The 26,240-nt window shown below is 33.3% G+C and overlaps 1 protein-coding gene across 1 annotated transcript; it reads right to left on the bottom strand.

The window, feature by feature from the left end:
• Positions 1 to 451: 451 nt before the first annotated feature.
• On the bottom strand, positions 452 to 25,728 carry LOC115879775 (innexin inx1-like; the record flags this gene model as incomplete). Its single annotated transcript, XM_030896765.1, has 3 exons — positions 24,835 to 25,728; positions 2,418 to 2,525; positions 452 to 610 (listed from the first exon to the last, which is right to left on the bottom strand). Coding segments are annotated over exons 1-3 (516 nt in total), but the record flags the coding sequence as incomplete, so codon positions are not given.
• Between the last annotated feature and the right edge of the window lie 512 nt (positions 25,729 to 26,240).

Below are 26,240 nucleotides of genomic sequence, written 5' to 3'. Positions count from 1 at the left end.
TTTTTTAAATCTGTTTTATAGATGAGAAACAAATTGTCGGATTTGTAAAAGTTTATAAATGTAGCAAATATTATAAAACATTAGTCACTCGATTATTTATATAGACAAATTAATATTTAATAATAGAACATATACTTTTTAATGATAAAATATTGATAAAAAAGGTTAGGTTAGGTAATCAGTTTTAGAAATAAGTCCTCTGACCAAAAACCACAATGCATTCGCGCTTCATGATTCAACAGAGATTTCATTGAACTTAATTTAAACCATGAATTTATCATGGACAATAGATAACTAATTACGTTCAATGGTAGTAAAAAACGGATGTTTTCTGTAATAGTATTTAACAGAATTTCCTTGACGCTATATATACGGTATGTACAAAAAATACTGGCCCCAAATGGAAAAAATAAGTATAAAATTATACCAACTTGTTAAGAAAAATATTTTTTACCTTGACGTGCTTCATGAGGTACTCCAAAATGACTTCTTTCTTGGAGTTTTTTTCATCTTCGTGACAAATACCAACGTTGAGACCCCTGACCAACATCCTCATCAATCCATTTTCAAAACTGTCCCATATGACTTTTGGTGTATAACAAGCCACGGCCTAGAGGTAGAAATAAATATAACATATTACTATTACTACAAGTCTTTCAATACTCTTGTTCAAATGGTATAGAAACTTATAGTCTAAGAGCTAGCAACGTTTTTGAGAAAGTATTTTAAGAGGTCTGGCTCCTTGATATATCTTTTACTATGCTCTCTGGAACAGCATGCGGCCCGTCTGGCTGCGTTGCATTCACCCGTTGCGTTCACTACTGCGCATCGGAAGAAGATCCTATATTTTTTTAATAATTTAGTCCTATAAATTCTAGTATTGAATACAAATCGAACATGTCTCCATAGCCGAGTGCGTTTCCGACTACGAACCGATGAGTTCGAATCCGGGTCAGGGCAAAGACTTTTTTATTTTATTTTCGTTTATATTCTGATAGTAAAGTATTAAATAAATCTGGTGATTCAAAAAAAACAAATATTTAATACTTTACTATCAGAATATAAACAAAAATAAAGTAAAAAAGTCTTTATCCTGGTCCGGATTCGAACTCTGAATCATCGGTTCGTGGTCGGAAACTCTACGCACTGTGCTATGGAGACATGTTCCATTTATATTCAATTCTAGAATTTAAAGGACTAATAAAAATATAGGATCTTCTTTCAATGCGCAGTAGGGAACGCAACGTTTACCGGCAGCCAGACGGGCCGCATGCTGTTCTAGAGAGCATAGTAAAAGATATATCAAAGAGCCAGACGTCTTAAAATACTTGTTTTTCCGACGGTGCTGGCTCTCATACTATTAGAAGTTTGAATTTTTGAGGGTAGGAACCATACTTAAAATTCTTTCGTAATAATAATTTAATTCTACTTCCTAATCCCAATATTACCGGGTGCGACAATTTGATTGGTGCGGTGGGACAATTTTTGACTCGAAAGTGTGTGGTACCAAATTATTTGTAAAATAATGCTTTTTCGAAATATGCTAATAAGCCGCTCTTGTTTCATTTGAAAAAAATGAGATATGATTAAAAATACAATTTGGTCATCATTTAACCGGTCGGGATCTATATTTTCAAGACTCCTTGATTAAAAATTAGTGTTTTTAACACAGCCATGGCACTATAGATTGAAATTTAAAATGCGATTTTTTTAAGATAATACGATTTTTTAAAATTTTAATATCTGCTACCCTTAAAAATTCAACATTCTTACGTTATTGAGATGTTTCGTCGAACACAGTCATTGAGACACTCAGTAAACATAATTTTAGTGTATCTATGTATTATAAGGTTTAGAAATATAGAAAAAAAATTGTACGAAAAAAATATTTTTAAAGAAAATAATCAAAATATGTATATATTTTAACAAATAATTTACTAATTTAGTGATACTATTATACAGGGTCCTCGGGTATATATTGGTCACTAAAACTTAGAGATTTCGTTTAAGTATAGACTTAAACTGTGTACTAGGATATATTTCAGGAAAATATGTTTACAGGGTGACACAACAAAAAACTGCCTTACCCATGTGAGGCTGGATTTTTGAGACAATGGAACATCCTATGTATTTTGGGTATCTACTATCACTGTACATAAACCTAGGTTATTATTAACCTTGTTTTAATAGTCCCAGAGAAATAAATTCATAAATAAAAAAAATATATGTATATTGCCGCATTTTTTACTTCAATTTTTACTTAACAAAACAAGTTTTCACTTAAACGAAGTCCATAACTTCTCTAATATAAGAGCATTAAGAGCTATGCCTGATACACAGTTGTGGGACCCTGTATTTTGTGCAAAACAAATGAAATGTTACGACAAAAATAATTATTTAAATGCCTTATTAATTACCTGGAAAAATAATACGAAGCAGACCCATTGGTAATAAGTGTAAAATTTTTGAGCATCTGTATCACTAAAATCATTTCCTAATCCTGGATGGGCTACCTCTGTCCCAACCTGAAAAAAAAACATTATACAGTGTTGGCTAAAATTTTAGGTGCATATATTATTCTACTTAAATTACAAATCTACATTTTTTACTGTATTTAGTGTAATTTTATATTACTTGAGGTATTACAATTTGAACTGAATGATTTAACACTCTGTAGACTTAAGGTGTTAAATCTTCATGCATTTTACTACGGAGCAATGACTTGTAAGACCTATTAACCTTTTAGAAAGCTTCATTTGATTAGGCAGATCGCTAATCAAATCAACTAAAGAAGAAAGGCATGCTGGACGCGCATAGGGTGATGTTTAAATTAAGGTCAATTACTATAAATGCACGGGTAAAAGAAAAGGTCTTAAGTCACTGACACTGTCAATAATCACCTAAATGTTTTTAAGCCATAAGAACCTCCCTCTTCTTCTTAGTAATGTAAATTATAAGTTTTTTGTTGACAATTAATTGTGTAAATGATTTAATAATTATCTACTGAAAATATGTTTCAACTTTAACCATTTAATGACGTCAAACATCAAATCTGAATGTTTCACATTAAAACATCTGGTAAACTTAACGATTTAGTGGAAACAAGTTCATAAAACAAATGTGGGACACATTTAAATTTAACCTTCACAGCTCTATCTGGATAAAAAGTGATACTCATTTGTACCAGCAATAGTCGAAAAGTTAACAAACCAGTGGAGTTATTAAAAAGAATATGCGGAACCAATTCATAGCCAATGACACAAAATAATGTGATATACAGTATGTCTCCGGATTAGGGTTTTCATACCAGTTTTTAAAAATTCCGAACAAGTGATCTCTGTAATCCGGACAAAAGCTGGACTACGTCGAAATATAAATTATGAATTTATACAAGGTGGCCCATTAGTGCGAGGAAGTCCAATATCGTCCTTGTTGTCGAAGATATGAAAAAAGCTTTATACTCTATGTTGCATGCCTTTTATAATGGTGCATATCCTAAAAATATTTTGTTGTATACAGGGTATCACAAAAAAATTATGATAAAATTTCAAGTTTTTTTTAAATTGTAATTGCACCCCCCATTTTTCTGTAGATAATTAGATTCGGCATAAAATTCTTTAGGAGGTTTCCTAAAATAGGAGGTAGTAGAAGTATCGAAAGCTGGAGAATATTAAGGTCCCTTCGAAAAGAGAAGACTGAAGATATCATCTCACCAATTACATTGCCAAAATGGGACGAATACTTTGCTAAACTGTTAACCGAAGAAAGGGCCGAATACCAACAAACATCGCAGCCACAATCCGACATTCAAATAAGAACCGCAGCTTCTCCACTGAGGATCAATACCAAAGAAGTAAAACAAATTTGCCAAACCCCGAAAAATAGAAAATCGCCTGGTCCAGGTGAAATTCCTCCAGAATTACTCAAGTACGGCACGGATAAATTATATAAGCAGCTCGCTAGTCTTTTCCAAAAGTGCCTTAATGGTGAAAATATACCGAAAGAATGGAAGACATCATATATAACAACAATACACAAGAAAGGAAGTAAAGACGATTGCGATAACTATCGAGGAATTTCCGTGCTGAGCTCTGTTTCAAGGGTCTATGGAAAATTGGTCAAAAAGAGAATTGAGGAAGAATACCGGGATATGGAGGCTGAAGAACAAGCGGGATTTAGAGCTGGTAGATCCACGGTCGACCGTTTATTTACACTGACACAGATAATTGAGAAAAAGATGGCAAGAAATCAAGAAATACATTTCCTCTACGTAGACCTCAAGAAAGCATATGATAGTGTACCCCAGTCTAAATTGTGGGAAGCCCTTGAGAAAACGAATATCAGCATAACATTAATTAAGGCTGTCCAAGAACTTTATAAGAACAACACTAGCCGAGTAAAGAAAGGACAAACAGTATCAAAGGGATTCAGCATAAACAAAGGTCTTAAACAGGGCTGCTGTCTATCGCCGACACTGTTTAAAATTTATTTGGAACAAGCTCTGAAAACGTGGAAAAGGAAGTGTGAACAGATGGGGATACCACTAAACGACTCGATACTTTACACTCTTTGTTTCGCTGATGATCAAATAATACTGGCTCAAGACTACGAGGATCTGGAATATATGACCCGCAAACTTTAAGGAGATAAACCTTAAGAAGACGGAATATATGTGTATCGGCGGCGAACAACAGAACATAATCCTAGAACAGCAACAGCAAGAAATAAAACACTGCCAAAAATATAAATATCTTGGCATGCACATTACCAACGATAGTAGCCTTGATGAAGAAATTAAGTACGGAAACAACCAGGGAAGACAAGCAATTAGACAACTGAATAGTATTTTATGGGATAAGGCCGTATCAAAAGAAAACAAACACAAAATCTATAACAGCCTAGTTAAAAGTATCATTAGTTATGGTAGTGAAGTGTGGCCTTTGAAAGAAAGAAACCTTAAGTTACTCGAAGCTACAGATTTGGACTTTTGGAGGCGCGCGGCCGGAAAATCGAAACTGGATAGAGTTAGAAATGAAAGAATTCAGAACATCATGGGCGTTAAACACAGAATATCAGAAGACATCAAAATTAACCAACTCAGGTGGTACGGGCACGTACAAAGAATGGAAGAGAGCAGAATCCCGAAAAAAATACTCAATTGGACACCACAAGGTACACGAAAGAGAGGGAGGCCTAGACGGAGTTGGAGAGAAGGAAGGAATAGACGGGGACATCAGAACAAGAGGAATAGACGAAAACCTCTGGACAGACAGAGACCAATGGAGACTGGAAATCAGAAGACGGCGAAGAACGTTATAAACTAATTTGTATATATATATATATATATATATAATTCTGCATATAGTACATTATTTTTATTTAAGGTACTACCTTTAACTTTATTAATACTTATAGCTATATTTACCTAAACACCAAGGATAACAGACTAAATCCGCGAAGAAAAATTTACATTATCCTATACTGGGTATATTTTTTATGGCGTCACCAAAATGGGAATATTTAAAATGCTATATTCCTATTTTTTAAATGCAACACCCTTAATGCCGACTTATTACAATTAATCCAAATGTTTATTAACAAACGTTATAAAACACATCGGACACGGCATTAAGGAGATATATTTTTGGTTTATTTACATTTTGACAGCTCTGACATCTTCACAATTACATAGACACCGATACTATTTCGTGTTATTTGGATAATATCAAATAATAAACACACATTGTCGGCAACCTCGAACATGCTGTAGACTGATTTTGGAACGTACATCTCTCAATTATCCACTTGACTTGATTGGTTATGTCCTTCGGAGTCGGACGAAGACTTCAGTTAAATGAGGATATTGAAATTATTTAGTATGCCTACTGTAGATAATTGGAAATATGAGAAAAATGTTTGTTCATAGAAGCAAAATTCAACTAATGATTTTTTTCTGAATATTAAGTGGCCGTTCTCTGCCGGAAACACTGCGACCTGTAAGGCCTATTGTGTTTACACTAGTGATGGGAAAAACCGATTAATTTCAATAATCGAATACTCGATTATTGAATCGAGCGAAACATAGCTCGTTTTTAAAAATACGGTTTTTCGCCCGCCGCTTGTTGCTTGTTGTACTCGTAACGCCAAGCAAGTAAGTTGCGTGCGCAGAGCACATATTCTTTCGGTGATGAATGGCAAGTACCAAGCGACGAGCGATTCGCTTGAGAAATTAATGTATGTAGAAAATTCGCTCGGCTATTTATCGAGTATATCACATTAAAATCGGATTTCAATTTATTTCATTCTAGGATCGCTTGCGTTTGTCGCTTGTCACTTGCATCGCTCGTTCATAATTGAGCGATGTCGGTTATTTCAATAATCGAGTACTCGAGTGAATTTTCGCTCGAGTTATCACTAGTTTGTACCCTTCCTATGTCTGCATCCACTCTTCTATCCCTGTATCCTGCACCAACTTCTGCAGGTCCTTGATAGGATGTGAGCATAGTTTCTCTGGTTCTAGCCTTGCTTTTTCAAATAGAAAATGTTTACAATACAGATCCTCGCAGAGACATATTATGTGCTCCGTTATTTCAAAATCTTTATCGCAGAGTCTGCAGCAAAGAGTTCCCTGATACATGTTGAGCTTGTTCAGGTTGCACTTGACAGCCAGATAATGTCCTGTCAAGAGACCTGTTTGAAATCTGCACTTTATTCCTGCTAAGCATTAGCATTAGCAGTTTTTGTGGTTTTAGAATTAGATCCTGTCTGTTTCTCCAGTGGAGATTCTGCTTTTCCCTAATCTAGAGTATTCGACTGATAATTACGTAAACTAAATTGGACGTATAAGCGATACCCCCCCCCCAATTAAACTTTTAGTTACTTACTCAAGGGCGCGATTTTTAAATTCATTGTTGCCAACCGTATTCGGCGCCGGGCTGACTAACTGAAATTGAAATTTCCCGCTGGGGATTCAGGTAGTAGATCTGCTGGAAAAAATGTCAAGTTGCCACATTTATTTATTTATTTTCTGACATTGTCATTCGTTTTGACACTTTAGTTTATATAATAATAGTGTTATGATACTTTAAGCTTAAAATTGTTTACTAGCAGACCTTGCAGTCGAACATTGTTTTTTTAGAACCTTTTTTAGTGCGAAGTACACAAGATAGCTTAATAGCCGTTGCAAAAAATTCATCGCAACCTTATATAGAATATTTTGAACGGGAAAACAGTAGTAATTGCACAGGTCATACAGATTATAAACTATGTTTTTTCTTTATAGTTTTTCGTGGTTCCAATTTTCGGAATCGGGCACTAGTTAGGATACTAGTTTGCGCACATAGCACGCCCACTTATGGCCTCTAAAATTGTGCACAGCGCCTGACCGGCACAGTTATTAGAGAGATATCGGAAAACCGAATAGCGTCATGCAGTATTTACGCGTACCTTATCATGGTTACGATATGCGCGAGTCAATTTTTAACGCAACACCCGCTAATAACGTTACCGCTTGACGTAATTTGCGGATCAATTACATCAAGCGCTATTTCTAAATAACGTTCAAAAATTGCTTAAATGGGCATGTGCGGGTACATTTGACAACCGGGGCCGGCCGGCTAGCGGCAAGATCTTTTATCTTAGGTTATGTTTGAATTGTTTTGAATTATACTTTAGTTTTATTAGGTAATTTGATATTTAAGTAGCTGGGATAAGTTTTAATTAAATAAATATGGCCCAAATTTTGGATTCCACCTCTTCCATTATTAAAGAACCTATAAAGAGGCTTAGGTTTACAGCAGATGACGCTTAGCCCTTCTAAGAGAATTTGTTGCTTGTTGCCCTAAACCCACTGTCAGACGTTGAACAATGAAGCACTGGAAATAAGCACATTAGCCCTTTAGTTTTAAAATACCCAGTAAACAAAACAATTTCAAAGTTTTAAATTCAAAGTTAGGTTAAGTTTAAATAGCGGACGCGACGAGAACAGAATTCTTTCCGATCCGATAACTATAAATGAAGAGAGTTAATACCACCTCACGTAAAGGAAATAATACCCTTATTAACGTCCATGCACGCTATTCGGTTTAGCGATATCTCTCTATTACGCTGTTTATTGTTATTTTACGCGAGTTTATTTTTGCGCACAGGAAATTTTACTCGTTTGCACATCGTCATAAAAAACAATTTTCGTACCACGAATTAGGGATAACATTTTTATCTGTATACATATAGTATACCTAATCTGTGGTAATAGTAATGGCCATTTATACCCCTTAAGTGCTGTTAAGGAGCTGAGTTTTGTTGATGTAAATAATAACTGTTTATATATTTATAATTAATAATAAATATGTAAATGTCTTTATTCCCAAATAAAAATAGAACTATTACAAAATAAAAAATAACAATTATTTCTAAATAAGGAGCGAAATTTAGAACTTGAACTCTGCTCTTCCATTTAATTCCTCATTTTTATTAAAAGAAAATATGTAAAAGTGGGCAACGCTGTGCCGGTCAAACTTCCGTGGCTAAAACTTTATTTGGTATGATCTATATGTATTGCTATATAATTGGCAATGGAACCAGAAAAATCAGCCTTTTGCGCTGGTGACAATAATGACAGATCTGTTTCAGGTTTCCCGTAATAATCTTTAATAATAAATAGTCTAAGAGAGAATAGTCGCAACGTTTTCGAGAAAGTGTTTTAAGACGTCTGGCTCTTTGATATATCTCTTACTATGCTCTCTGGAACCGTCTGGCTGCCGATACCCGTTGCGTTCACTACTGCGCATCGAAAGCAGATCCTATTTTTTTTTAATTTAGACCTATAAATTCTAGTATTGAATATAAATCGAACATGTCTCCATAGCGCAGTGCGTAGAGTTTCCGAATAGGAACCGAGGATTCAGAGTTCGAATCCGGGTCAGGGCAAAGACTTTTTTTATTTTATTTTCGTTTATATTCTGATAGTAAAGTATTAAATAATTCTGGTGATTCAAAAAAAACATATATTTAATACTTTACTACCAGAATATAAACGAAAATAAAATAAAAAAGTTTTTGCCCTGACTCGGATTCGAACTCTGACTCCTCGCTTGATAGGCGAAACCTCTACGCCCTGAGCTATGGAGACTCGGTCGGTTTATATTCAATACTAGAATTTAAAGGACTAATAAAAATATAGGATCTTCTTTCAATGCGCAGTAGGGAACGCAACGTTTACTGGCAGCCAGATGGGCCGCATGCTGTTCTAGAGAGCATAGTAAAATATATATCAAAGAGCCAGACATCTTAAAATACTTGTTTTTCCGACGTTGCTAGCTCTCGTACTAAAAAATTTCAGGCAAATCGTAGAAACGGAACAGAAAACCGTAATCAAGATAAACAAAACAGAATACTGCCTTAATAACAATGCACACCGACGTGTTCGTATCATCCAGGAGTAGGTAATTATAAATAAATATGCAATAACTATTTTTAATGTCGCATTTTGAATTGTTTTATCTATTTATTTAAGCTCCACATACCTATAATGACTGTACATTTAGCCACAATAAAACATTTTAGCCGCAATAAAGAAGCCACAATAAAACATTTTATTACCTTCAGATAATGAGAAAGCATTCGGAATATTGTTGTTTAAATAAACAAATTTCACGCCACTGAGATTGCAAATTTCCTTAGCGATTTTTATTGATTTATTTTTGCGTTTAATTATTCAAATGTTTGGCACTTAAAGGTACTTAAAAGACAATGAATAAAGAATGCCAATACCTATACCGGGTGTTTTTCAAAAGTGGCTCACCTCTATAACTCTTATATTTATTCAGATAGAACAAACGAGACTTCGTATATGACATATATCAGGATGGATTGACGTATTCAATTAGTTTCGGTCGACTTCCTGTTTCACCGAAAATGACTACAACTTTTGATTGCGACAGCTTTTTAATTTCATTTAAAATTAGTTATTTGGGTCATAAATGACCTAAATACAAAATAATTTCATGGTGTTTGTCTGTCTGTCCATCTGTCTGTAACACGATAACTCAAAAACCGCTAAACCGATTTTAACAAAATTTGGCACAAAAATACTGTGGCACCCGAGAATCTGGCCATTAGTATTTGGTGGGGGTGGGGGATTGGTAAGGGGTTTATGGGTTATGGAAGGGGGTTATGGAAGGGTGTTAAAAATTTTAAAAAATCGTAACGCCAAAATTACAGTACCTAGCGAAACGTGGTTTTCAATTTAAGATTAGGAATAATATTTATTTATTTTGACGATGAATGACGATGAAAGACCCTCACCTGATATCAATAACTCACTAACCGGCCCATCGATCACTAAAGATGAGATTGAAAAAGCCATACTTAATTCGAAAAATAACAAAGCGACTGGGCCAGATGAAATTCCTGCAGAAATACTTAAGCAGCTAGATGAAAGAGGCATTACAGCATTACATGAAGTATTCAATATTATATATGACAGGTCACTACCCCAAACAGTGGTTGCGTTCTACTTTTATACCCCTGCCTAAGAAGACCAACGCCAGAAAGTGTGAAGATCACAGACTTATCAGCCTGATGAGCCATACCCTAAAAATATTTCTGAAAATAATACACCAGAGAATTTACAAAAAATGTGAAAGGGACATAAGCGATTCGCAAATGGGGTTCAGACAGGGGTTAAAGGCACCAGGGAAGCGATAGTTGCAACACAGGTGCTTGTCCAGAACTGCTACGATTAGAGAAAGTATGTGTGCCTGTTTTTCATAGACTACGAAAAGGCATTCGATCGCGTAGAGCACCACAAATTAATGCAGCTCCTGAAAAGACTTGATATAGATCATATAGACATCCAATGCATTGAGAAGTTATACTGGAACCAAACAGCACAAATAAAATTATCCAATACCATGTCCAATCCCATACAAGTTAGAAGGGGGATGCGACAGGGTTGCGTGCTGTCTCCACTCCTATTTAATTTATACTCAGAAGCTATTTTCCAAGAGGCTCTGTAGGACGTGGAAATGGGGGTCAAAGTTAATGGAGTGTGGATTAATAATATCCGCTATGCCGACTATACGGTCTTAATTGCAGACAATATACACGACCTACAACAACTGGTCAACAAGGTAGGAGAACAGAGCAAAGCAATGGGTTTAAACATCAACATCAAGAAAACCAAATTTATAAACTCCATCCTAACATTTAACTCAAGGCCCATAGAAAGAGTAGATAAATTTAAGTACTGTGGGCATCTGGCTCTCCGAAGATTGGACATCAGACAAAGAAATTAAATGTCGCATCGAACAAGCTCGGCAGGCATTCTTGAGGTTTCGAAAAGTACTTGTCTATTCTGATTTTGACCTTAGCCATAGATTAAGATTCGTAAAGTGTTATGTGTGGTCGGTGCTCCTTTATGGTATGGAAGGTTGGACATTGAAAGCAGCTACCATCAACAAATTGGAGGCTTCTGAGATGTGGCTATATCGCAGAATCCTGAAGATACCTTGGACGGCTAGATTGACAAATGAGGAAGTTCTCAGACGCGTTGACAAAGAGCGTGAATTATTTGAATTGATTAAAAAGAAAAAGTATCAATTCTTGCATTTGTTGATAGAAGGCAAGATCGAAGGCCAGAGGGGTATCGGAAGAAAATGTCTTGGCTGAGGAATATTAGACAGTGGACAGGGCTACTCGATGTTCAGTCGTTAATACACACCGCCCGGAACAGAGAAGCAATGGAAAATGTTATCGCAAACATCCATTAATGGATCTGCACTAGAAGAAGAAGAATAATATTTGCAACAAAATTTGAAATAACATCAAAATCAGTCAAAGTCGCAGTTTTTGAGATAATTGAAACTAAAAGAACTGCCTACCAACTTTTTATTAACATATTTTAGTATGGGCGGTTATACGTGCCTCCCCGCTCGATTTTTTTTTTACTTTATTTGATTGAAAATTATATTCACAATAGAAAAATGAAATACATATTCTTTTAAGAAATATATGTCTATTAAGAAATATAAATTCTACATATCATATTATCTCAACTTTGACATTTTTAATAGCATTTTAAATTTCAATCTATAGAGTGCCACGGCTGTATTAAAATAATTAGTGGCTTGCTGTATTCGTAAGGACAATCAATCTCGTTTTTTATCTGAAAAAATAAAAAATAAATATATAGGGGCCACTTTTGAAAAACACCCGGTATACACATTTTCAAAGATAAAGGCCGAATTATGTGGGATTTCAGGGCCATATCCATATACTGATTGATTCATTGTTGGCAATCACCCTGTAGATAGAGAGACATTCTACTGATGGTACTAATTACAATTAAAAAAAGATTAGTACATTAAATTAACAGTTTTTTATTAGTTCTAATGGGTAGTGATTACGACGCTTATATCGACTAACAAAGACCAAGTGCTGTATTTATCTCTGTTATTTCACAGAATATTAACTGATATTAACTATGTAAACATTATTTCCTGAAGAAAGCATTTATAAACGTGTTTATAAATGAGATACCGGAGTTTTGTACATGTTTTACTGATAATGTCAATATTTTGTCACTATTTTTATGTCTGGCACCTGGTAAGTGATATAACTTCCTTATTTCCTTTTGACATGATTTACATCTTTATGAGGCGCTTTTTTATTGTATTTTTTTTATTATTATGATGCACTTTTAGAGCCGATGCACGTATTACATTTAATACAATAAAATTACCGAATATTTTAATAAACTATTATTGTATTTTAATAAACTGTGGTAAGATTTTAATTGTAAACTAATCCAAGCTTTGTCCAAGCCTAGCATAACTGGGCCTCTAGTCTTGAAACACCAACAAAAAATACTATATTCCTTCGATATTTTAAATCTCTCAACAAATTGTTGATAAATCAAACATAGAGATGAGATAAAAAAAGTTTGTTATACACGATGTTATACAAAATATCCTATTGACATACTATTGACATGCAAGTAAAAAGCACAATCAATCAGGTTTCAACAAGCAGGTTTCAATTAGCGTAGAAGTTTGTTCCTTTAATTTCAATGTAAGCATTCAGAACGTCAAAATTAGTGGTCGACATTTTTAATTAAGCTTTATTGAGAACCTCAGAATTAGTGGAATAAATTAGTGGTTTCATTTAGCCTAGATGTTTGTTCCTTTAATTTCAATGTAAGCATTCAGAACGTCAAAATTAGTGGTAGACATTTTTAATTAAGCTTTATTGAGAATCTCAGAATTAGTGGAATAAATTCGTGGTTTCAATTAGCGTTGAAGTTTGTTCCTTTAATTTCAATATAAGCATTCAGAACGTCAAAATTAGTGGTAGACATTTTTAATTAAGCTTTATTGAGAACCTCAGAATTAGTGGAATAAATTAGTGGTTTCATTTAGCCTAGATGTCTGTTCCTTTAATTTCAATGTAAGCATTCAGAACGTCAAAATTAGTGGTCGACATTTTTAATTAAGCTTTATTGAGAACCTCAGAATTAGTGGAATAAATTAGTGGTTTCATTTAGCCTAGATGTTTGTTCCTTTAATTTCAATGTAAGCATTCAGAACGTCAAAATTAGTGGTAGACATTTTTAACTAAGCTTTATTGAAAATCTCAGAATTAGTGGAATAAATTCGTGGTTTCAATTGGCGTTGAAGTTTGTTCCTTTAATTTCAATGTAAGCATTCAGAACGTCAAAATTAGTGGTAGACATTTTTAATTAAGCTTTATTGAGAACTTCAGAATTAGTGGAATAAATTAGTGGTTTCAATTAACGTAGAAGTTTGTTCCTTTAATTTCAATGTAAGCATTCAGAACGTCAAAATTAGTGGTAGATATTTTCAATTTGTAGAAAAAGTTATCAAACTTTTAACTTTTCCACTAATTATACTTCAAAATATGCGAGAAATGTCATTTTATATATATATATGTTATAAATCAAAACTTGATTGTTTTATAAGCTAAATATTAGGTTTTCTCTATGGATACCACTTACTAACGCAAGCTGTTGCTAAGAAGATATTCTATTAATTTTAATTGTGTTTTTTAAATATCGTGAATGATCGTAAACTGAAAAATATAAAGTATAATTGAAACCACTAATTTATTCTACTAATTGCGAGGTTCTGAATGAAGCTTAAAGATGTATTCACACATGAATTATTACATAAAGACTCATCAATTTCAATAGAAATGTAGTGACCATTAAAAGAATAATCCAAACATAGATTACAAATAATTAAAAGTTAACTTTTTCTTTAATTAAATTTAATAATTATATATGGCTTTCTGTTTAGTCATACGAATTTACTTTTATTAAAGAAAAAACTCCAATCGCTTTGACGGATCATCTGCCATCTGCCATACTGGGAAAAGTTAACGTTACGTGATAATAACTGCATTTAATTCCTTCGAATCATCAACAAAATTCTACAAATAAATGATGTAATCATATTGTTCTTAGTTATAGATATTTCATATTTTATATGTTTATTAATTCTGATTTATATCTTTAAAAATACAAAGGTCATGCAGCGATCATTATGATAAAACAATGTACAACTTTAATGAATTTAATGAATAAAATTCACAATGTCTCTTTTGTCTTTATTTTACTCCATTGACAACATACACAAAGAAAAGGCTACTAATAGATTAATTAGATATTGAAGAAATTTATTACAACCATTTAAGTCAGTTTTTAATTTGAACAAATTAATTTTTATATAGCTAGATCTAGATCACGTGGATGAAAGAGACAAATAGAAATATAAAAATATAACTAGCCATATAAAACTATAAAAAAGTTTGTGAATGAAATAATAGTATGGTGGAACAAATGATTATTTAATTATGTTAATAAAATTGTTCTCGAATTGCGTGTTCTCACAGAATTGAACTGAATATAAATGAACACAAAACAAACTATTTTTTTACAAGGTTGAAAGTTTGCTATAGTTCAATCGGATATGGTTGAACGCACACTATATCGTATAGTATATGTCTGTAAGTGCTTTAGCATGTGCACTAGTAATTTATTTTTATACAGAGTGCATGGGCAAATTAAATTGTCGAGGTAAATTATTGTACAAACATTTAAATACCTATACCTATATTTAAAGTACATTATTATTTGTGCTTAAAATTTAATGTTTTAATATATGTATATAGTCTGTGAAACGAATAACTTTGAATTTGGCAGTCCCCGCGGGCTTTTCTAGTGTTAATTTTATTAGGTTAGCAACTTGCGGTCATGCTGACGCAATGCCGTCTCTAATAGAATAGCCTCGGAGAGAGATTTATGACGTCAGGCTAGTTAGATACTACGGAATAATAAATATGTTGTAGAATACATGGAAAACATAATTATTCCTCGTATTTTTGGTTTGTATTTTGAAAATGATATAGTTTACATGAAATATACAGTTAATAAATACAATATATATACCTATTTATAGTAATAAATACTTTGGCAAATAAACCATGAACCATACAAATGCAGCAAATGTTTTACAATATACAAATAATGAATAGGTACATAAGATAATGGGTAAAATGTAAAATATATTTTAAATTTTGGGGTTTGAAAATCGATCTAATTTAATAAAAAACATTCAATATCTAATAATAGTAAAAAAAAAGTTTTTTAAAGTCATGTAAACTATATCATTTTTAAAGTACAAATCAAAAATAGGAGGAATAATTATGTTTTCCATGTAATTTACAACATATTTATTAATCCGTAGTATCTAACTAGCGTGATGTCATAAATATCGCTCCGAGGCTGTTCTATTAGAGACGGCATTGGTCTGACATTTAGAAATGTCTAAAGCTGATGACATTTTACTTTTGACACTTATGACATTTTGCAAGAAGAGGAAGAACTGTCACTTGTTTTATTATTTTCCTTTTCTATTTCACGAAAGTAAAATTATGTGTATTTTTTGATGAGGAATCAATGAGTACTTATTTAAAACTTTCGCTAGTTAATGATATTAAAATTTTTTAAAGTTTGCTATTAGACTTGGATCAAGGCAAATTAATAAAATTGCGTTTATCTCATCAAGGAGGCTGAAATCGACAAAATATCAAGAGACAACTTTTAATCGGCATTAAACTGCTTACGCTATTTCGCTAATAAGAGAATAAAAATCAGTGGCGTACATGCTTTTTTTTTAGAAAAGTATCCCAATGATAACCCATATGCACGTCCCTGTCGAATATGTCGACACTTTTGTAGATTTAAAATATGTCGTATTTATAGTAACTTTTACCCTCAAAATTTCATTCGAAACGCTAACAGTACTTAGATTATTAAGACTTTAACACCCTGTAGCTACGAAACAAAGCAGAATCGGACTCTATGTTGATATGAAAATGACACATGTCTTGGAGATCTTTGAAACACCCTGTATAAGTAGACAATTTTATAGAGTTTATTTTGTTTACATAAATTCCGAGATAAATTCGGAACAAAATTTATAACTTTTGAATCGAATTTTTATCAAAATAAATTTTATTTTGAACCTATTTCAAGCATTTTGGTTTGGACTATATCTATAAGAAAAATGTCTGGGATTGTAACAGTTTCCACTAAAAGAAGCGTTCGCGTTACATATTTATAAGCTGTTTTTGGTGCATGTTTACGAATGCAAATTTATAGTTGAAGTACACCATATTAATTTAAATAAATATTCACATACGTGGTTACTGGTATGCATAATAATTAAAGTGATAGAGAATCAAAAAACGTATGTGGTATGATATGTTGTATAATGGATTATGGATGCAAGAGTATAAAAACAACCATTTTTTCCATGTGAAAAAAAATCGTTCTTATAAAATATCTTAAACGCATTTTTTTCTGTAATTTAATAGAAAATCAACAGTAGTACAAAATCAAACTGTCTAAAGTTTGAAAGCAGCCAAACTGATTTTTTTTAGCAAAACGTTATGTATAGACGGGACTTAATAGACTATACAGGGTGTTACAAATTCGAGGTTCGAGCATTGTTATCTCGGAAACCGTGATAGATACGAGGATGGTTAAATCGGGGCAAAGTTGCGCCTTGGGATGTTCACCAAGATGCCATCAAAAAAGTTTCAAAAATTTCAAGGGTTGTTGAATTTTTTAGAAAAACCCGATTTTTTTGAAAATCAATTTTATTTTTTCCTGGCGTTACTTTTTAGAAAATCAAAAAACTAATTGCATATTCTCAATTCTCATAACCACTTTATTAAGGCTATCTGATAGTATGTTTAGATTTTCAAATCAGCTGATAATTTGTGAGATACAGAGGGCAACTTAATTTTTTTAAATAAGGACCTGCATTTTTTTTGTGCCACACTTTATACTTTTTTTTGTTTTGGGTACCTTAGCAACAACAAAACTATTTAATTATTATTTAAATAAATCCAACTCTGGTTTTTTAAATTATTTAATCTGATTATATTCATCGCAACAACACTGATCAGCGCTAATTAACATTGAATTAGGAAAATCGAGCAAATTGAAATTCAGCTAAATAATATCCAGGTCAGCAATTTAAAGATATTGTTTTTATTTTTTTATTGTCAATTTGAAATGTTAGTGAACGATCTAATAATATGCATCATATTAATCGTAGTTATTATGAATAAATCAACCTCTACAAACTTATGCTTTACTAATGCTCTACATGTTCGAAAGGATTACCACCCTCCCTATTGTACAAATTTATTTTTCGTTCAATTTTATTTATAGTTCTTTGGACAGATCTTATATCTTATACTTTCGAATGCATTTTGCACACTTTATTGTAAATGTTGAGATGTATCAAGTAATCGTCGGATCAAGTAATGCCTCCCTTATCTATGTGCAAGTCCTTAGAAACATAGCCAAAAAATTATCTGAGGAACTCTCATATCGTAGGGCTCTTTGTTATATCAATTGTTATACCAATTGTTATGCTACAGGAAAGATGGAATTTGAGATAGGTCCTTTTGTTTTAAGTAATGAAAATACATGCGAGAGAGAATCGCGCATTCCGCCTAATTATTTTCTGATAGTTGCTTGGGGCAAAATAAAATTTCGATCATGGCAGCAGCTCTTTTTTACAGTGCGATTTTGAGTCTTATTTTTTGCCAAAAACCGTGCTCAGAATGAGCTAGACTCTGGACATAGCTGTATTGGGTATCCAAAAAATTGTCCGAGAATAAATGGCCGAAGGAAAATTGACCAAAAGCAAAACAACGAAACGAAGATTGCCCCAATGGAAAATTTCCCGAAATCATAATTTGCCTAAGAACCTTTTAGCGAACCAAAAAGTTGCCCGAAAAATACAATAATTTTCATCTTATTATCATTGTCAGGCCGTTGTCATTGTCATCCCTGCCAATTTTTGGAAAATTTTATTTATTGTGCCTATCATCATCGACATAAACACGTAGAATGGAAGTCGAATTTGTTATTAGTAAACAGGGAAATCAGAAACTGTTACTCCACAGTTATTTGTATCAACATTTGTAGAGTAAACGCCACGAATGTTTGGGAGTGATTCATCGCTTAATGAAGTTCGAATCGACACGCGCGCTATTATTTTTACATTAAAAACGTAAATTTTTACCGCAGATGTAGGTTTTTAAAGGCCCGGTCTAATCATCTGCCTGCGCTCCTCCTACTTATTCTAAAATGTTAGCGTGATTGACAAAGACGATACTATATCGCGTTTCTTTGATTGATTCGTTTTTGTGCGTCAGTTCATTGGTGTGCTTGGAGTGCGACCAATGGGGCATTCCATTTTATATTTATAACCAAATATATGTTTTGACAATACTTTGACAGTTAAAACAACAAATTACAACAGCTTATATATTGATTATTATATGACTTGAAAGACCACGGCACTGGAATTAAGTTTTATTTGACCTTGAACAGATTAGTTCACATGGTAGCGACCCATGATACAAAGAATACAAGGTATGATATTGCGCAGGTTGGTCACTACGTCACAGGTGATAAACGGCACCATTGGTCGACAAGCTCTGCGAGCCAATTTCAAATTGTCAAACAGATTGTGTCATCTGTGAAATTTGATTGTGTCAAAATGTGAAAATAATTTTTCAAATGTCAAGCTCGATGATTTGACATAACTTTTGGGGTTATATCCTAATTCTTCCCTATTTTAGGTCTCTTTTTATTAGTGACAACTGTACAATATGGATATTTTTTTGTATGGCGTATGACGTCACAGGTGGTATGCGCAAACTTAACGAAATTGGAGCCGCTATCGATCATACCTTGTTTTCTTTGTACCATGGTAGCGACCCATGGTACAAAGAAAACAAGGTATGATCGATAGTGGTTCCAATTTCGTTAAGTTTGCGCATACCACCTGTGACGTCATACGCCATACAAAAAATATCCATATTGTTCAATTGCCACTAATAAAAAAAGACCTAAAATAGGGAAGAATTAAGACATAACCCCCAAAAGTTATGTCAAATCATCGAGCTTGACATTTGAAAAATTATTTTCACATTTATTGTGTCAACTGTATGACAATTTGAAATTGGCGCGCGGAGCTTGCCGACCAATGGTGCCGTTTATCACCTGTGACGTAGTGACCAACCTGCGCAATATCATACCTTGTATTCTTTGTATCATGGTAGCGACCGATGAATCACTCCCAAACATTCGTGGCGTTTACTATATCAACAGGGCACGAATGACGAAACATGTTTTGTTTTTGTTTAGTTTGGTTTTTATTAAATGGACCGGTGTTTAAATGCCCCGTATTAGAACAATCTTTTACAAAAAATCGTCATTTTGGGTAATTTTTATTTCTGTTAATTGTAATTCGAAGATTTTTCTGTTCGAGTAAATATCTATTTGGTTAATGTTCTTTCCGATCAATTGTTTTCGGGTAATTCTCCTTCGGTGAATTGTTTTCGGGCAATTTTATTAAATCCGTTATATTGCCCATGCAGTAAAAATACAGGCGAAGTATTTATACCCAACCAGCTGTTACTGGTAATTCGCGAAATTTATATAACAGTAACCACTATAGCTAATTTTTTCAACATCACATTCTAAACAAAACTCAGGACCAAAACCTATAATATTACGAAAATATCAAGATCTACAACCCCTTTGCACTGGTGATAAACCTGTCATTCAACTCAATTAACTAAATAATTATTAAAAATATATTAGTTAAAATACGCATTTTTGTATAATAAACAATATTATTAAAATAATCTAGACAAGAGTATTTTAACTTATTTTGTCTTTGCTTCTAGAATGAATATTGTCTTTGTTTTCAGTTGATTTAATCTAACGCGAATAAAAGTATTTAAAAATATTTGTTTCTGATTTTTTGGTGATTTCTAGATATTTTCTTGTGGGTATGTATGTACTGTATTTTCTTGTATGTAATCCATAATGTAAATATTGTATTTTTTTTTCTTATTAGGAACACTTTACCATCATTTTTAAATTTATTTTACATGGGCGTATGTATGCTATTCGTTCGGAAATAAATTTATTATTATTATAACAAAAAGACCTATCTCTATCAAACAACTAAAAATAAATTATTTATTAGAATTTACGCTCAATTTATCTTCAGAACGTGTCCTCAAGGTTTCCGTTTAAGTGTTAATACAAAAACACTATTAAAAAATTAAAGACTTTACAGTTATTGGCCAAATAAAGCAAATTTTCTTAAAATTGCTCTCCTGAAAAGTAGCAAAAATCGAGATACGCCTTTTCGTCATAAAGCCGACGATATGAACCTGCGGCTCAAAAAAGTTTAAATCCTGTTAATTATACAGAAAGATTTAAACAATATACAAAAATTTTCATAATTTTTTACCAACAAAGTCGTAACAATAGATGTGCATACATAATAAATAATGCACTATTATTAAGCACATAGTCCTAAATAGATAACGGTTTTATTAATATTTTCTAAGAAAACAAAAACTATGTTAAGATTCTAATTTTAGATTCTCTTGCTGCTGGCTATAAATCATGTCATTAATTAAACATGTAAACATTGAATTTTACTGTAGGTATGTATATGTATCCTAAAGAACTACAAGCAATAAAGTAGGTCTTAAAATTAATTTAACAAAAACTAAAGTTATGTACCTAAAACGAACTAATAGACAGAAAAGACATTCTAACAAATAACACAACACTGAAAATAATAGAAGAATACATATATTTGGAACAACTACTACCAACACAGGATCTCTACTACCAGAAATCAACAGAAGAATTAAGTTAGCATGGAGTCATTATGGAAGAAACTCAATCATATTCACTTTTTTGCCACTTCATCTAAAGAAGAAAACATTCGACTAATGTGTATTACCATCATGAACCATGCATGCGAAACCTGGATACTTAAAACGAACATTATAAGATAATTACAGGTCGCACAACGATCAATGGAAAGAAATATGCTGGGAATACCCAATTAAGACCGTAAAAGAATAGAGTGGATACGACAAAAGATCCAGATAATTGATGTCATCAATAGAATGAAATCCCTCAAGTGGCAATGGGCAGGACACCTGGACACCACAGACAAGAGATGGACCACAAAACTTACAGCATTGTATCCACGAGGAATTAAGAGACCTAAAAGAAGACCAAACATGAGATGGGACCGTGATATTAGGAAATTAGCAGGGATAACTTGGGCCCGCATAGAAAACAATAGACAACAATGGGCCCAATTACAAAAAGAGCATCTAAATATGTGAGAGAGGCTACACCATAATTGGAAATAGATGAATAAGCTGAAAATGATGATGATAATGATGTATATGTATTGTAAGTTTTTAAAAATAATGAAACATTGGTTTTGGAGCTACGTTTACTTATGACTAAAAATCAACTACAATCAATTCTGTGTATTTGTAGTAATTCATTATCTAATTCTGAATTAAATTTAAAAATATACTTGCTATGTCATACTGGATGTTAACATTAATTCAGTGGTGACTCAGTTTTATTACTAATGCCATTGGTATAATAATTGCATAAAGCTAACATACTAAATATGGCAAAAATTGACAAATCATTTGCTATTGGAATATCTGAATTAAATGTCGTAAAAACGGGTTGCTATGTCATACTGTCGCGTTAACACTCTCTGTCGGTAAATATAGCCCGAGTCAAACGATTAATCGTACACTTGCCAAGTATACTTGGCCAGCCTGGGCCAGCCTTGTTTACACTTGCCGAGGCGCAAAAAAACGACAAATAATGTTACTGTTATAGCGTATGTCCGATTTATATCCGGATCGTAGTGTTTTTCGAGTTAATTGTGGATAATTTAAAACGTTAAAACAATAATAGATTATGTAATATCAAATTTACATTAATAACTTCAATATTGGCGGCATACCTAAATCGTTTCACAGCAATAAATGGAGTGGACAAATGAAGACTACACGGGAAAAACCAGATATGTCACATTTTCATAGAAATTAAGATACAACTTTATAGACAAATGTCACGAAAAAAGAAAGCAATAATACGCTTAGTCACAGAAATATTACAGCTTGGTTATTTTGCCGTACAAAAGAAAAACCAGAGTAGTCCACGCGTAAATGACAAAAACCAGAGATGTACTTACGCATGGGCGACAAGCATGCATCTTGCAATCAGTATTATATTATTAAAACAAGGGATATTACAGAAAATAAACGTCGAAAATCAAAAATACAAACAAATTTATTCCGCTCGAAACTTGCCGAAGCTTACAATAAACACTTGTGTCTAGCCCTAGCAGGCAACTATTAAGCCCGACCAATCACGTTAGAGTTTTTGACAAACACAAATGAATTAACACCCTCCAAATAATAACGCTAACCAACCTGATTGGTCAAGCTTAATAGTTGACTGCTAGGGCTAGACACTTCTACAATAAACAACAATAATCTCGACTGACCGAAAAACATAGATGAATCAACAAATTTCTCAAAAACATCATCTGACACGATCCATAGAAAAATATTATCCTTATGTAACAATCTTACAGGTATACACATACGTAATTAATTTATGTACGTATATGGAATATTTGTTTCGTTATCAATATGGTTATAAATTTTTGTATTGTAATAAAAACCTACTTAAATATAAATTTTCAACAAAAAAAATAATAGTTTAGATTTAGGTTTTATACAACCTTTAATTAATTGAACATCTCTGGGTTTCCCCTGTTTTGTTTTGCATTTTGACTATTTTTTTTAGATTATCTATTTAGATTTTGATTTCAATATTTCAGATGGCGATAATTCACAAAATTAATAATTCAGAATTGGTAGTAATATAAATATTTTTCTAATTATTCAACCGAAAATAACATATTTCTTTAAAAACACTAAATTGCATTTTTCTCGGTTCCACTTAAAACGGACAAAACTGGGTTTTCCGTGTAGTCTTCAAATGATGTTGTTTTGGAATTTATGGATTTATACGAAAATGAGCCCTTCATATGGATGGCCAAACATAACGAACATAGAAATCGTATTGCAGTGTACAGCAAAAGAACTTAAAAAGAAAAAAGAATCCCTAGCAACGACAATTTCGGGACGACTAGTATCCATCGATGCGACTATACTGTTTGCTTGCCAAGGATTGTAGGGGTACTTGGCAAATACGCAAATATTGGCGTACTTGCCAAGTACACTTGCCAATGTAGTACAAAGTGGGGACTGGTGGGGATACTTGCCAAGTACGCAAATATTGGCGTACTTGTCAAGTACGCCAGTCGTGAGAATCCGCCTTAACATACTAAATATGGCACAAATTCTCCAATCTTTGCTTTTTTATTTCTACCAAATGCATTTTATATAGGTATCTATATACAGTGTACGTCAAAAAGTTTTCAACAAACGTTGTAATAAATGCTAAGGAGTCTCAAATACTACCGTATGATCGAACAAAACAACGTCCAGTTGGCTTGGAAATGAACATCAATGACATTTCCCATATAAAATGACAGCGATCTTGTATCACCGCATTAGAAACGGAATCCACACCATTTTTTGACAATTTTGTTTGACGGATCACTTGACACATTTGAATAACTTGTTTTTTTGCGAATTTGTTGGGCCTTTCTGAGTTTATTTTTGTATTTTATAACTGTGTTACGTATTAATGTTTCTTGTTTTTAATTCTGAATGCAACTTTTCCCACCAAAAAAGTTAAATTCGTTTGCACTCACCCTTAATTTTTTTTATAATCTTTGGGACCTAATCTAATTCTAGCTTTGGTAATAATTATTAGATACACAATAGAAGTAGTTCTGCGGTTAATCCATTTTCTTCTTTACATTTATTTTTTATGCAGTAAACTTTCTGTCAATTCCATAGCCAAAATTTTAACAGTTTGAAGTACCTACAGAAGTACAGCCAAAACGCAATGTCGCCATTTTAATTCAACTAGCAGAAGTTTTTTGATATCCAATGTGTAAACACGGAATATTCTTTCAAGTCATTTGACTCTTAAAATGCTCCTTAACTCATTCACCAGGTTAACGTGTGTGTGTTTTTTTTATTTGCCACATGACAGTTGTCACATGTGTCAAAATTATGTATTTACATTAACCCAATAATAAAAGGATCCATCTCTTGAGGATTTGTATCATCTAAACATTGTATCATTGTACTTATGCAATTGCTTTTTAAAAATCGCGCTCAAATGCTACAGCGTCAGGTCATAGCCACAGAACTCCCGTTACAATCATTATCTCCCCCCTCTCCCTCCCCCTCCCTCAAAACATCATCCCATAACCTTAAATTAAGATGTCTTACCTGTCTTTTGAATGCATCGGGCATGGTGAACGTACTCGAGATCCAACAGTAAGTGTTGACTATATGGGTAGGCAGACCATCCACGATACACTGGATGGGATTACCCACGAACTGATTTGCAGTAATAATTAGACTGCAAGCCATCAGAAGAGCTGTGGTGAAGAGATTGTGCATCCTGAACACTGCACAATCAGTTACAATCTCTTGGTACTTGAGATAGTGTGCTAAACTGCCTAGTAACCTGTACATGATGAAGCTTGTATTGTTGGATGAGCCTTAAGGAATGTAACGAGGGTTGTAATGGATGAAAACAAGGTTTGAAAAATTTAAAAGTCAGTCGTTGTGTTTCAAAGGCTTGAAATTTGTTTTAGGGTTGTCACAGATCAATACCAAGCTTGGAATAATCAAAAAGACTGTGCGAAATTACTTTAACAGTTAGTATAAAAGTTTGAGTACTGAAATTAACAGTTTTAACGGATGAAGAACGTCCTTCAATTAATCAAATATCAAAGTCGACTCTAGGAAGGCTTGCAGATTCACTCTAACAGATCTAACAACGATATGAGCACTGATTTGACACAAAGTAAACTTCAATCCATCAAAATAACACTAATAATAGACGAAAACAATTCTTTTAACACTTAAAACTCCAGTGATAACGTTCTCAAGTCTTGCAGAAGCACTTTAACAGATAATGGAACGGTTTGAGCACTATCTGAGCGGGATTTTAACGTCAATTCACCCATAATCGTGTGCGAACCATGTTGTTTTCGATGTTTTTCAAACGGAGAACGTAAATAATCGTCCGCTTTGAGAGCGGTGGCTACTGAGTGACGGCAGGCAAGCTGGGCTTTCGTGTGCCCCTTCCTCTGCCCCCGCCTGCCGACGCCAGTGGCTTAGCGGTTGCGTTCCTACGTCTGCGTTTTACGGGGGAACGCGTGCAGACGCGGCTGAATGTCGCTGGAGGCTTCGGCTGCGACGTTGCCAGGTTTAAGGTCACTAAATTCCTTATAGTGCAATCGAATTTTTTTTGTAGCTTTATGTGCTGATTTAGAATGTATAATATCTTTATTTTCGAATGAGTATTCTGATCTACAGACGAATATTTGTAAATACTAGTGAATAAAAAGACTAAGAAAGAAAACGAAATTAGCGCGACTACGAGGGTACTTTACTATGGAAAGACAAAATATTAAGACACAACTTTTAATCGGCATTAAACGGCCTACCTATACAATTTTGTTAATAAAATAAAAAAAGTCAGTGGCGCACATGTTTTTTTAAATAGTCAAGTGAAAACCCATATGTACGTCCCTGGTAAATATTTCGATCCTTTTTTAGCACTAAAATATGTACCACATATAGTAACTTTTACCCTCAAAATTCTATTTGAATCGCTAGAATCA

This window comes from Sitophilus oryzae, unplaced genomic scaffold (genome assembly GCF_002938485.1).
Source record: "Sitophilus oryzae breed Bouriz unplaced genomic scaffold, Soryzae_2.0 scaffold_1067_pilon_pilon, whole genome shotgun sequence".
Taxonomy (NCBI): Eukaryota; Metazoa; Arthropoda; class Insecta; order Coleoptera; family Curculionidae; genus Sitophilus; species Sitophilus oryzae.
Note: the sequence above shows the minus strand (reverse complement) of the source record. Positions and strands in the feature narration are given on the sequence as shown.